Genomic DNA, 13,055 nt, shown 5'->3' with positions numbered 1-13,055 from the left:
CATGGGAGTGGATGTGTTTTCCAGATGTCTCCCTCATGTACTTCTCTCTGTGTAGCTCTTTGTCGCTCTTGTGCTTCTTCCTGCCCCCTCCATGTTGCACTCACTCTTGTGTACTTCTCCCCAGTTGCTTTCTTTGCTGTTGCCATGTGCTTCACCTTGCCTACTCCTCATTACTCTCTTTCACCTGTTTGACACCCCCTGATGCTCCACTTTGATCTCTCTCTCTCTCTGTTATCACCTGTCCCCACCTGCGGCCTTCCTGTTTGTTCCCCCCACATGCTCGCCTGTATTGCTTCTGCCTCCACCTGCAGGCCAGTGTTGCTTCTGCCTGGTGTTACCTCCTTCCCGCCTCTTGTATTGCTTTCAGCCTTGTACTGCTCCACACACCCACTTCAAAAAACACTTTCGCACATTTTTTTTCTTTTTAGTTACTGGTCCAACTCAGATAAGTAACTTCAAAGAAAAAAAGAGTCTATGTCATTTTTGAAGGCGCATGCATGCATGATACGCACAACTACAAAATGAAGTGGCAGGATGAATCAAAGGCTTTTAAAAAAAATACTTTGGCTGTGTAGCTGGGGATGCTGTGCAGCATGACTAATAACCATTTGCAAAGTCAATAGGTCCAAATGGCGAAGTCTTTTGGCTTTGCCAATGCGTGATTTTATGTAGAAAATTACTATTATGCTATTCCTCATTTGTAGAAGTGTGCCATGGTGGTTCCTGAAAGAAAATGCATTTCAAGTCTGGATATGTGTAAAACAGGGTTGTGGACGAAGTTAAAATACTGCATGTGTCTCACCTACCATGGTGCTTAAACAGTGGGATCAGTGATTAATTTGTAAAACAAATAAGTGCTAGGGCTCTCGCCAGGAGGCAGCTATGACCAGCCCATTTCTCCTGTTAGCACTGCCTAACACAGAAACAACAAACCCTACAAGTGGGGAGGAGATGTGGCGGTAGTGGCCAGAGCTGCCAACTTTGGAGCTGGGGAACCAGGTTCGAGTCTCGGCGTTGGCTCAGCAGCCTGTGATTCTGGGCGTATCACTTAATACCCCTGTGCCTACCAAAAATGAATGTGTCCTGAATTGGATCTCAAGCGTGGGTGTTGATGATTAAGTGCTGGTGCTTACCACCGGAAACCACCGGCTCAAATTAAGCACTGAGTGTGATACATCTAGACAGTAGACAAGGATTCTCCATTTTGATCTGCACTTGCTTGGATTTATCTCTTGGAAAGTAAAGAAAGTCTTACTGCATAAATTCCCTTGTTAGCAGCCATCTATGAACATAATTCCGGGATGGTGCTAAAGAGTATCTTATCAGAGTTAAAGTTTTCCCTCTTTTGTTTCATCATTGGGAGGCAAAACATCGGCTGCGCCCGAACATAGCACTGTATACCCAACTCAGTGGTATACTTGCCCAGTTTAAAATTGCAATGGCATTTCTCTCCAGTGCCTGATAAGTCATTGTCTCTAACATGTAGGGGAAAAAGAGACCTCCACAGGCTCCTACTTTAAACATGTGTCCTAATTTGGGGCCTTTATAGCCTTTTACCCCATGCTTTAATTGATATCTTCTCTATTATTGTTAGACCTGGCATCCTTGGCATGGTTTCCCTGACTTTTTGCCTCTACCTCCTGTATTTTTGACTGTGTGCTGGATTTTGTTTTTGCTGGTTTAGGAACTCTGGGCACTTTGCCACTGCTGATCAGTGCCAAAGTGCCGGGTGCTCCCTGTGTAAATTGTGATTATGATTAGTTATCCATGATTGGCATATTTGATTTATTGGTAAATCTTTAGTACAATGCACTGTGTGCGCCCAGGGCCTGTAAATCTAATGATACTAGTGGGCCTGCAGCACTGATTGTGCCACCCACACAAGTAGCCTTCCAAATGTGTCTCAGACCTGCCACTTCAGTGTCTGTGAGTTCAGTTTTAAACTGCCATGTTGACCTGGCAAGTGCCCCCACTTGCCAGACCTTAACCTTCCCTTTTCTTACATGTAAGTCACCCCTCGGGTAGTCCCAAGGTACCCCGATGGGCAGGGTGCAGTGTATGTTAAAGGTGGGACATGTACTGGTGTGTTTTACATGTTCTGAACGTGAAATACTGTGCATTTCGTTTTTCACTATTGTAAGGACTAGCTCTCCCATAGATTACCATTGGAGCTGCCTTGTAAGATTTTACAAGTGTAACTTTCAATTGCGAACAGCTAGAAATTTGGAGTTTAGGTTCTCTCAACTCAGAATTTAATAACACACCTTTTAGTGAAGGTGGTTTTTAAATTGTGTGTTTTAAAAAGCCACTTTTAGAAAATGTGCACTTTCTTTTTTAACCCTTTCGATGCTTGTGACGGAGCGGTTCCGTCATGCGCGTCGGTCGCGCTGTGCGGATGACAGAACCGCTCCGTCACGGCCCCGCCCGCGCACGAACCCTTCAGCACAGCGCGGTAATCCGCGCCGCGCTGAAGGGGTTAATTTAACATGTGTATTTGTAAAGCACACGTTCACGCGTAGGCATCTTGGCACTGAATAACACATGTTTGTTGTTACCCAACTCAATGGTACTCATTTTATTGACCTCAGATGGATGAAAGACTGAGTGGACCTGCCAGGGTTTGAATCTGTGAACATTGAGGTCGAACACAGGCCCCTGCAGTGGGCACATTGGTCCATTTAGCCATCAGACCTGGTTTAACCATCCTGTGTGCCTCTGCCTGCTTGTGTATTCACTGTTTAGTTAAGACTGACAGGGGCTGTTTATGCATTCATTTCAGACACTCACATAAAGGAAGCTGAGGTTTGCCCTGCATATGCTGATCACCCATCCTGGGCTAGATTGGTGGTAGGAGTCGTTCCTGACCCCTGAATAGGCTGTGGCTGCTCTGCACAATGCTGTCTTCACCTCCTGTAGTGAAACTGGACCAAGGAGGACAGAACTGGCTTTACTGAGCAAGAGAGACTTTCTGAACAAAGACTTCAAAAGGGAAAAAAGGAGTATAAGTATTAGACCTAAAACCATAGAACTTTAGATTACTTCTTGAATCAAGAGGAACCTCTGCATAGGAGAAGAGCTGAAGAGCTGTGAGGAGGAGTACTGCCCCTTTGCTGTGTGTTGCTTGGCTGGGTTTGCCAGCAGTTGCTGCTTCTGCCACGGAGAGGACAGAGACTGGACTTTGATGTGAAACCTGCTTCAGAACAATCTCCAAGTGCTTGTGTGTGTTAGACTTCTGTTCTGAAGTCTCAGGGACACAAAGATTTCACCTACAGCCTTCTTGAATTCCACTGCTGGGAGTTCTTACCTACCTTTGCGTATCTATTCCAGTTCTGGATCCCTGGAGGATGTTCCTGCTACCAAAAGCTGAATAGAACTGAAGAGATCTACAAAATCGATGCTTCGCTCTTCTTGGGGCTGAATATTCCCACGCAGCACTGCAGAGTGGGAGAAATTCCAGACGCACAGCCCTGTGCAGCCGAAGAAATCCATGTAGCGCCTGTCCGCGGCCTGAGAAATCGCTGCACGCTAAGTCCTGTGCACCGATCTCTGAAGTCTGAAATCATCGCATCGGCCTACACGCAGGCCCTGTTGAGTGGCTAAAGGAAGCTGTAGATATGGTGGCGGTGTCTGTTAGACACCGCCATCCATATCAGGATGCATGCGGGGATTTGCCGTTGCCGCCATGGAAAGGCATGCGGTCTTTCACATTGGGGGCCCGTAGCGGGCCCTCAGGTAATTTTGGGGGGTGGGGGGTGCACATGGGGGTACCTATGGTACCCCCCTGCATTTGCATGTACAACGTGGCAGGCACCGCGCGGTGCCTTTCACGTTGTTTATGCAAATGCACAACTTGCATTTTTGGCATTGCAGCGGGTGGTGCTTTCTGCACCGCCCATCGCAATGTTAAAAATGCGGGATGCGCCCGCCAGTGTGGCGGGTGGATCCTAATTGTTTCTGCGGTCCCATTTCCCGGGCTATGGCAGGCGGATGCTAATGGTGCCCTAAGTCTCCGAGTCCTGTTTTGGCTGCCAGCAACTTTTTCTGATGTTGCTGGAAGCAAATCAGAGCGCTCGCTCCTGCATGAGTCTGACTCATGCGGGAGAGAATTGACCAATTGATCATTGGGCCAATCAGAATGCTCTATTTTTTAATTGGTGCTCCCGCAAAAGAGTCTCTCGAGTGTCTCACGGACCCAACCTTCCAGATATACACATTTTTTTACCCTTAATTTTCAAATAATTACAGAACAGATTTACACCACATAAGAAAAAGCACAATCTGTGAACCAAGATCTAGTTTCCTGCCACATTTGGAGTAATTCTTTTCAGCAGTTTTTGCAGTAGTTCTTCCTAAAGAAGTCTATGGGAAATATATATAATTGTAGTAAAATGTAAAGGTCTAACCATAAAACCTGAAATTGGTCTTTTAGAAATATATTTATGGCCAAGTCACCTGAGCAAGTTCCTTGCAATCTGTGTGACGGAGGTAACAGCTGTGGCTTACTCTTGTTATGCACATCAAACTTGCTTTATTTAATGTTCTTGCCAAGAGAAGGAGAGAGCGACTGTTTGACTACGATGATGAATGGCAATTTCCCACCGGGACCTCGGTGTACCGTAATTGTGTTATTTTCAGGAAAATGTCAGCGTCTAGTTGTTTAAAGCCAGCACTTAAATGAAATACGCCACTTTTATCACGCTACAGAAACCAAACACTTGGAAAAACCCAAAAGGATTTAAAAATCATATCCCAATATTTGCTCAAGTGGTGCAGTCAGGGTAAACACTCTCAGGTGCACCAGGCATGCACTTAACATTCCGCCTGGGGGGTTCTTTACTTTCACCCCCAAGAACTGCTTTATTGCTAAAATGTTTCCTGTGACCTCCTGACCTTGGTCTTCCCCTTCGGTACATAATAAATGCCAGAGGCCCTCAGAAGGAAATAGCGTCGCTTCCAGGATTTCTTTCCGTCTTCCCTCAAGTGGAGGGCTCCTTCGATCTCCGGCACAATGACGGAGGTGCCACAGAAGCTTTCCTGCACGAGAAAAACACGAGGGGTTAGGAGCGTGGGTGACACTACACAGAAATCACACATACTGCTTGCAGTGCCCCGTGAAGGCGCAGAAGCAAAAGTGAGTAAAAATGGACATATTTGTACACCTGGGAAACAGACGATGAGATTCAAGAATTAGGAAACAGCTACTAAATGAAAATAGTTTCATAACTGCTAACCGAAATGTAGAATTAATTAAAAAGTATTAATTTGTCATTTCTTGCCCACAGCACCATACTTGAAAGGACCGTTTTTTCAAAATATATTTGATCAAAGTTTAGCATATTATGACAGGTTACAGAGGCATATCACAACAGGTGAATTGGCACAGTTCTTAGTCGATTACATCAATCAATACTACTACGTGGGTTGTGATGTCCTTAAGCGCAGCGGCGTAGCGTGGGTAGCCAGCGCCCGGGGGCAAGGCAAGTACTGCGCCCCCGACCCACGGACCGTTAGCACTTCCTGAGTCTCTTCCACTTTTCTTTGAAAATTTTGTGCCCCTAAGAATTTTGCACCCGGGGCAACTGCCCCTGTGGCCCCCCACACGCTACGCCACTGCTTAAGCGAGCTCGAATATTTACCATACTAACGACTGCCTTTGTTATGCATAGATGTGCAATGACCATGTGTTTACCTGCTTCACAAGCTCCTCCCACGCCTAACCCCTGAAAGTCAGCCCAGTAAAGCATTATGAACTGAACACTTGTGTTTATGAAGTAGGTATGGGCATAGTTGTAAAGTCATTACACTTGCAACTTGGCAAATGTTTCTGAGCTGCATAATATATGACGTCACTTAAGTTTAAAAAAGTATAGTGCAGTTTCAGAAGTGCCAGCAGTGGGAAACTGGTCCTGCAGCCGCAAGGAGCAGCAGGTTGACAAGTAATGCTTTATCCTCAATCAAAGACACCCACCCCAACACTTCCCCTGCACCTCGCACCATCCTCTCACAAACAGGGGCAGCTTCAGCAGGCCTTTCGGCAGTGGGAAGCCATATCTGCTACTAAAAGAAGGAGCAGGGTCACTGGTGCTGATTAGCAACTGCCCACTTCACCCTGGCACGTCCACTGACTCTCTCATCATCCTCTCAAAAATTATCTCTCCTCACTCCCCTGTGAGGTGCCTGGTTGCATGATCTACCGGCATGGCTCCTTCCTTAGGGCACCAGTTCCCGTGCCACTGTCCCCACCCCACCCCCGTCTCCCACCAGGTTTTCCATTTTCAGAATGTTGAGGCCTTTCTGGGTGGACCATCTTTTAGCTAGAAAATAGCTCTGTTGTGTAGGCTCAGGGAAGGGTCAGATGGAGAAAATGAGGATTGTAGGAAGTTAGAAAGCTTCACCTGACTTTGAGGCAAAAGTTCTACCTTAAATAATCCATAGTTTGAATCACCGTTTACAGTATTTGTTAGAATGCATGTACTCCAAGCCACTGTCTGTGACTGTGTCAAACCAGAATTTGGTGGCATCAACTGTCAAGCGATTAATTTTCCTCCTTGGTGCCCAGCAGAGTCCCATTAAGTGACCAAAAGTAAACCTAATCAGGAAAAGCCTTGATAGCCACAGATGCCAAATCCTTGGTCTGGGGCATAAGAAAGACCCACAACCACCTAATCCAAAAACCCTTGGGTGGCATAGGTACATGACAACAGTCCCCGTTGGATTGAATCACAGAGATGGGTGACGTCTGGACTCCAGAGAGTGAGCACAATCCATCACCTAATGCCAGAGGGGGGCCTATATGAACCTCTTAGATATGGTTTCTGTCCTGCGCTAGGTTCTGTTTTAGTTTAGGACCAGGTTGACATTTAATCGTATCCCTGCTCCTCTGCCACCCATTCACATAATGTGATGGCTTGCCAAACAAGAGCATCCATTTGACAAGTATATTTCTTTCAGAATAGCCTCATTAAAACTGATATAGCTTTTCCACTTGATATGCAAATTGAGATAGGCAGAACACTATCAGTAAGTTACCATGATTGCCCCAGCTCTTTCTTCATAGGTTAGAGAGGTAAAGAAGGCCAGACTTAAACATTTGCTTTTTTGTGGACCCAAGAGGCTATCATTTCTAGTCATGCTGACTGGATTTCATGCTTGCAGTGTTCCGACTCTGCCCCTGAAGCAAATTGGAGGTGGGGAAAGGGGTGAGTTGTGTGATCTGTGGATAGCATCTGTTTATTTATTTGGAAGTTGTATATAGCACAAACGTGACCCAAAGGTATCAGAGCGCTTTACAAGTAAGCACAATAATCACAACATGAGGTGTATAAAGAGCACATAGAGCTAAATATGGTGAAAAAAATAAAAAGCAAATGGTAGTACAGTGTGATATGGAACAAAATAGCAGCACATACCATGGTTACATAAAGAGTCAATAAAAATACACAGCAACAATTATGTAAAAGAAGAGACCGAAAGACAGATATATAAACGCAGAAAGTTCTGAGGTAGAAATGTGGAGTTGCAAGGTGGGGACAGCAGATGTATAGATACATCCAAGGTGGTGAGCGAACATTGCATTTTAGCACTAACGTTCAAGGCAACTTGGCGCTTTACAGAGTAGGAGCCATATATCAGTGATCCCAGGTACAAAGAGAGAAAATACAAATATAAAGTACACAATATATAGTGGGATATGTAAACAGAATAACTTCACTACCCACGTTACATAAAAGTGTAAATAGCAGTACAAATCAACAATAATCAAAGAAGAGTATTATCAACAGTGTATATAAGAGTACTGAGGTAGTTATGGAAGGGGGATGCAGGGTGGGGAGACTAGAGGCACAGTTTTCCCCGAGGTAGTGATGTATAGACAAACGAGGGGGAAAACAGAGAAACAGGGCGGTGTCAAACAGGGGTGTGGTTGTTTACTAATGATAAATCTTCACCAAAAGATGCAACTTATATATATATAGATTTGTAATCCAACTTGCTAAAATTCCTAGCAGACTATACATAAATATATATATACATATATATATATATTGTTCTCCAAAGTGCCCGAAAGCAATGAGAGGCACTCGACAGCGCTCTGCCATCGGCGTTGAGATGCAGCCTGTCTTTCTGCTCCCTTTTAAAATTCAAAATGCCAACGCGTTTCAGGGATACCATCCCCTTCTTCATGGGCTGCTTAACCACAAAAATGACGGCTCACATTACCTTGATTTCCGGCTTTATTTATTTCAGTTGTTGCCCCCAGTGGGCGATTGCTCAGTGCAGTCCTCTTAATGCCTTATGGGTCCTGAAGTCCCTCATGTGAGCATAACGTGTTGATTTTAGTAAATTCATCGAGTGGTTTCATTAAAAGCATGTTTTTTTCCTGTAGTAGGTACGGAGCAAAAACACAGACTCAATTTGCATATTGAGCGCTGTGCTGGAACGATGTTGCACAGTTCAAACACCCCAGCCTGAAAACGCGTTGGCATTTTGAATTTTAAAAGGGAGCAGAAAGACAGGCTGCATCTCAACGCCGATGGCAGAGCGCTGTCGAGTGCCTCTCATTGCTTTCGGGCACTTTGGAGAACAAAATATGAACACGGCGGCACCGACCGTGGAGAAGAGCACCATCATCAAGGTTTGAGGCTGGGGTGTTTGAACTGTGCAACATCGTTCCAGCACAGCGCTCAATATGCAAATTGAGTCTGTGTTTTTGCTCCGTACCTACTACAGGAAAAAAACATGCTTTTAATGAAACCACTCGATGAATTTACTAAAATCAACACGTTATGCTCACATGAGGGACTTCAGGACCATAAGGCATTAAGAGGACTGCACTGAGCAAACGCCCACTGGGGGCAACAACTGAAATAAATAAAGCCGGAAATCAAGGTAATGTGAGCCGTCATTTTTGTGGTTAAGCAGCCCATGAAGAAGGGGATGGTATCCCTGAAACGCGTTGGCATTTTGAATTTTAAAAGGGAGCAGAAAGACAGGCTGCATCTCAACGCCGATGGCAGAGCGCTGTCGAGTGCCTCTCATTGCTTTCGGGCACTTTGGAGAACAAAATATGAACACGGCGGCACCGACCGTGGAGAAGAGCACCATCATCAAGGTTTGAGGCTGGGGTGTTTGAACTGTGCAACATCGTTCCAGCACAGCGCTCAATATGCAAATTGAGTCTGTGTTTTTGCTCCGTACCTACTACAGGAAAAAAACATGCTTTTAATGAAACCACTCGATGAATTTACTAAAATCAACACGTTATGCTCACATGAGGGACTTCAGGACCCATAAGGCATTAAGAGGACTGCACTGAGCAAACGCCCACTGGGGGCAACAACTGAAATAAATAAAGCCGGAAATCAAGGTAATGTGAGCCGTCATTTTTGTGGTTAAGCAGCCCATGAAGAAGGGGATGGTATCCCTGAAACGCGTTGGCATTTTGAATTTTAAAAGGGAGCAGAAAGACAGGCTGCATCTCAACGCCGATGGCAGAGCGCTGTCGAGTGCCTCTCATTGCTTTCGGGCACTTTGGAGAACAAAATATGAACACGGCGGCACCGACCGTGGAGAAGAGCACCATCATCAAGGTTTGAGGCTGGGGTGTTTGAACTGTGCAACATCGTTCCAGCACAGCGCTCAATATGCAAATTGAGTCTGTGTTTTTGCTCCGTACCTACTACAGGAAAAAAACATGCTTTTAATGAAACCACTCGATGAATTTACTAAAATCAACACGTTATGCTCACATGAGGGACTTCAGGACCCATAAGGCATTAAGAGGACTGCACTGAGCAAACGCCCACTGGGGGCAACAACTGAAATAAATAAAGCCGGAAATCAAGGTAATGTGAGCCGTCATTTTTGTGGTTAAGCAGCCCATGAAGAAGGGGATGGTATCCCTGAAACGCGTTGGCATTTTGAATTTTAAAAGGGAGCAGAAAGACAGGCTGCATCTCAACGCCGATGGCAGAGCGCTGTCGAGTGCCTCTCATTGCTTTCGGGCACTTTGGAGAACAAAATATGAACACGGCGGCACCGACCGTGGAGAAGAGCACCATCATCAAGGTTTGAGGCTGGGGTGTTTGAACTGTGCAACATCGTTCCAGCACAGCGCTCAATATGCAAATTGAGTCTGTGTTTTTGCTCCGTACCTACTACAGGAAAAAAACATGCTTTTAATGAAACCACTCGATGAATTTACTAAAATCAACACGTTATGCTCACATGAGGGACTTCAGGACCCATAAGGCATTAAGAGGACTGCACTGAGCAAACGCCCACTGGGGGCAACAACTGAAATAAATAAAGCCGGAAATCAAGGTAATGTGAGCCGTCATTTTTGTGGTTAAGCAGCCCATGAAGAAGGGGATGGTATCCCTGAAACGCGTTGGCATTTTGAATTTTAAAAGGGAGCAGAAAGACAGGCTGCATCTCAACGCCGATGGCAGAGCGCTGTCGAGTGCCTCTCATTGCTTTCGGGCACTTTGGAGAACAAAATATGAACACGGCGGCACCGACCGTGGAGAAGAGCACCATCATCAAGGTTTGAGGCTGGGGTGTTTGAACTGTGCAACATCGTTCCAGCACAGCGCTCAATATGCAAATTGAGTCTGTGTTTTTGCTCCGTACCTACTACAGGAAAAAAACATGCTTTTAATGAAACCACTCGATGAATTTACTAAAATCAACACGTTATGCTCACATGAGGGACTTCAGGACCCATAAGGCATTAAGAGGACTGCACTGAGCAAACGCCCACTGGGGGCAACAACTGAAATAAATAAAGCCGGAAATCAAGGTAATGTGAGCCGTCATTTTTGTGGTTAAGCAGCCCATGAAGAAGGGGATGGTATCCCTGAAACGCGTTGGCATTTTGAATTTTAAAAGGGAGCAGAAAGACAGGCTGCATCTCAACGCCGATGGCAGAGCGCTGTCGAGTGCCTCTCATTGCTTTCGGGCACTTTGGAGAACAAAATATGAACACGGCGGCACCGACCGTGGAGAAGAGCACCATCATCAAGGTTTGAGGCTGGGGTGTTTGAACTGTGCAACATCGTTCCAGCACAGCGCTCAATATGCAAATTGAGTCTGTGTTTTTGCTCCGTACCTACTACAGGAAAAAAACATGCTTTTAATGAAACCACTCGATGAATTTACTAAAATCAACACGTTATGCTCACATGAGGGACTTCAGGACCCATAAGGCATTAAGAGGACTGCACTGAGCAAACGCCCACTGGGGGCAACAACTGAAATAAATAAAGCCGGAAATCAAGGTAATGTGAGCCGTCATTTTTGTGGTTAAGCAGCCCATGAAGAAGGGGATGGTATCCCTGAAACGCGTTGGCATTTTGAATTTTAAAAGGGAGCAGAAAGACAGGCTGCATCTCAACGCCGATGGCAGAGCGCTGTCGAGTGCCTCTCATTGCTTTCGGGCACTTTGGAGAACAAAATATGAACACGGCGGCACCGACCGTGGAGAAGAGCACCATCATCAAGGTTTGAGGCTGGGGTGTTTGAACTGTGCAACATCGTTCCAGCACAGCGCTCAATATGCAAATTGAGTCTGTGTTTTTGCTCCGTACCTACTACAGGAAAAAAACATGCTTTTAATGAAACCACTCGATGAATTTACTAAAATCAACACGTTATGCTCACATGAGGGACTTCAGGACCCATAAGGCATTAAGAGGACTGCACTGAGCAAACGCCCACTGGGGGCAACAACTGAAATAAATAAAGCCGGAAATCAAGGTAATGTGAGCCGTCATTTTTGTGGTTAAGCAGCCCATGAAGAAGGGGATGGTATCCCTGAAACGCGTTGGCATTTTGAATTTTAAAAGGGAGCAGAAAGACAGGCTGCATCTCAACGCCGATGGCAGAGCGCTGTCGAGTGCCTCTCATTGCTTTCGGGCACTTTGGAGAACAAAATATGAACACGGCGGCACCGACCGTGGAGAAGAGCACCATCATCAAGGTTTGAGGCTGGGGTGTTTGAACTGTGCAACATCGTTCCAGCACAGCGCTCAATATGCAAATTGAGTCTGTGTTTTTGCTCCGTACCTACTACAGGAAAAAAACATGCTTTTAATGAAACCACTCGATGAATTTACTAAAATCAACACGTTATGCTCACATGAGGGACTTCAGGACCCATAAGGCATTAAGAGGACTGCACTGAGCAAACGCCCACTGGGGGCAACAACTGAAATAAATAAAGCCGGAAATCAAGGTAATGTGAGCCGTCATTTTTGTGGTTAAGCAGCCCATGAAGAAGGGGATGGTATCCCTGAAACGCGTTGGCATTTTGAATTTTAAAAGGGAGCAGAAAGACAGGCTGCATCTCAACGCCGATGGCAGAGCGCTGTCGAGTGCCTCTCATTGCTTTCGGGCACTTTGGAGAACAATATATATATATATATATATATATATATATATATATATATATTACCTACTGGCGGTCGCCAGTAGGTAGTCATAGTTAGGACCCTGTTGCCATAGGAAAACCGCAACATTCTATTTGGAATAACTTTGGCGCCGGTCGACGAATCCTCGCGAAATTTTCAAAACTAATGGGGCGCTACGCTCCGCTCCTACCCTGAAAGTCTCGGGGGGATTCGTCAAGTGGGGGCTGAGAAAAAAGGGGGGTCCCAAAACGCGTTTTTCCCATGCATTTTTCCATAGGACCTTTAGACACAGCTACAGCCCGAACGGCTGAACAGAGTTGCTTGAAATTTGGCAGAGAGGTAGTCTATAGGTCAAGGAAGTGCCTTTTGTAGGTCTGGTGTAAATCTGTTCAGTAGTTCCTGAGAAAATAGCCTTTAAATCAATATATATATCTGTGGCAGCTTACGGTGCGCTTACGGTGCGCTTACGGTGCGCTTACCGTACGCGTACGGTGACGTGCGCGAGCGCGATTCTGATTGGCTGTTAGATCTTAGTAAACATTCGAATCGTTCGAAACCAGGAAGCGGCGGCCGCCATTTTCTCTCTCGCACTCTGAGGGGGGAGGAAAAACAAAGGTGGAAAATATGTAAAGGAGCATGTTAGACAGC

The 13,055-nt window shown here is 45.7% G+C and overlaps 1 protein-coding gene across 1 annotated transcript in view; it reads right to left on the bottom strand.

Moving 5' to 3' along the window:
- The window catches only part of APBB1IP (amyloid beta precursor protein binding family B member 1 interacting protein), a 788,839-nt gene that overhangs the window by 152,923 nt on the left and 622,861 nt on the right, over window positions 1-13,055 (bottom strand). The window contains exon 10 of the mRNA XM_085631699.1: window positions 4,891-5,034. Within this exon, the coding sequence (XP_085487825.1) occupies window positions 4,891-5,034 (144 nt within the window). The remainder of the gene's footprint in view (window positions 1-4,890; window positions 5,035-13,055) is intronic.

The sequence above is a fragment of the Triturus cristatus genome, chromosome 10 (genome assembly GCF_964204655.1).
Source record: "Triturus cristatus chromosome 10, aTriCri1.1, whole genome shotgun sequence".
Taxonomy (NCBI): Eukaryota; Metazoa; Chordata; class Amphibia; order Caudata; family Salamandridae; genus Triturus; species Triturus cristatus.
This window is presented reverse-complemented; position numbering and strand designations above follow the sequence as displayed.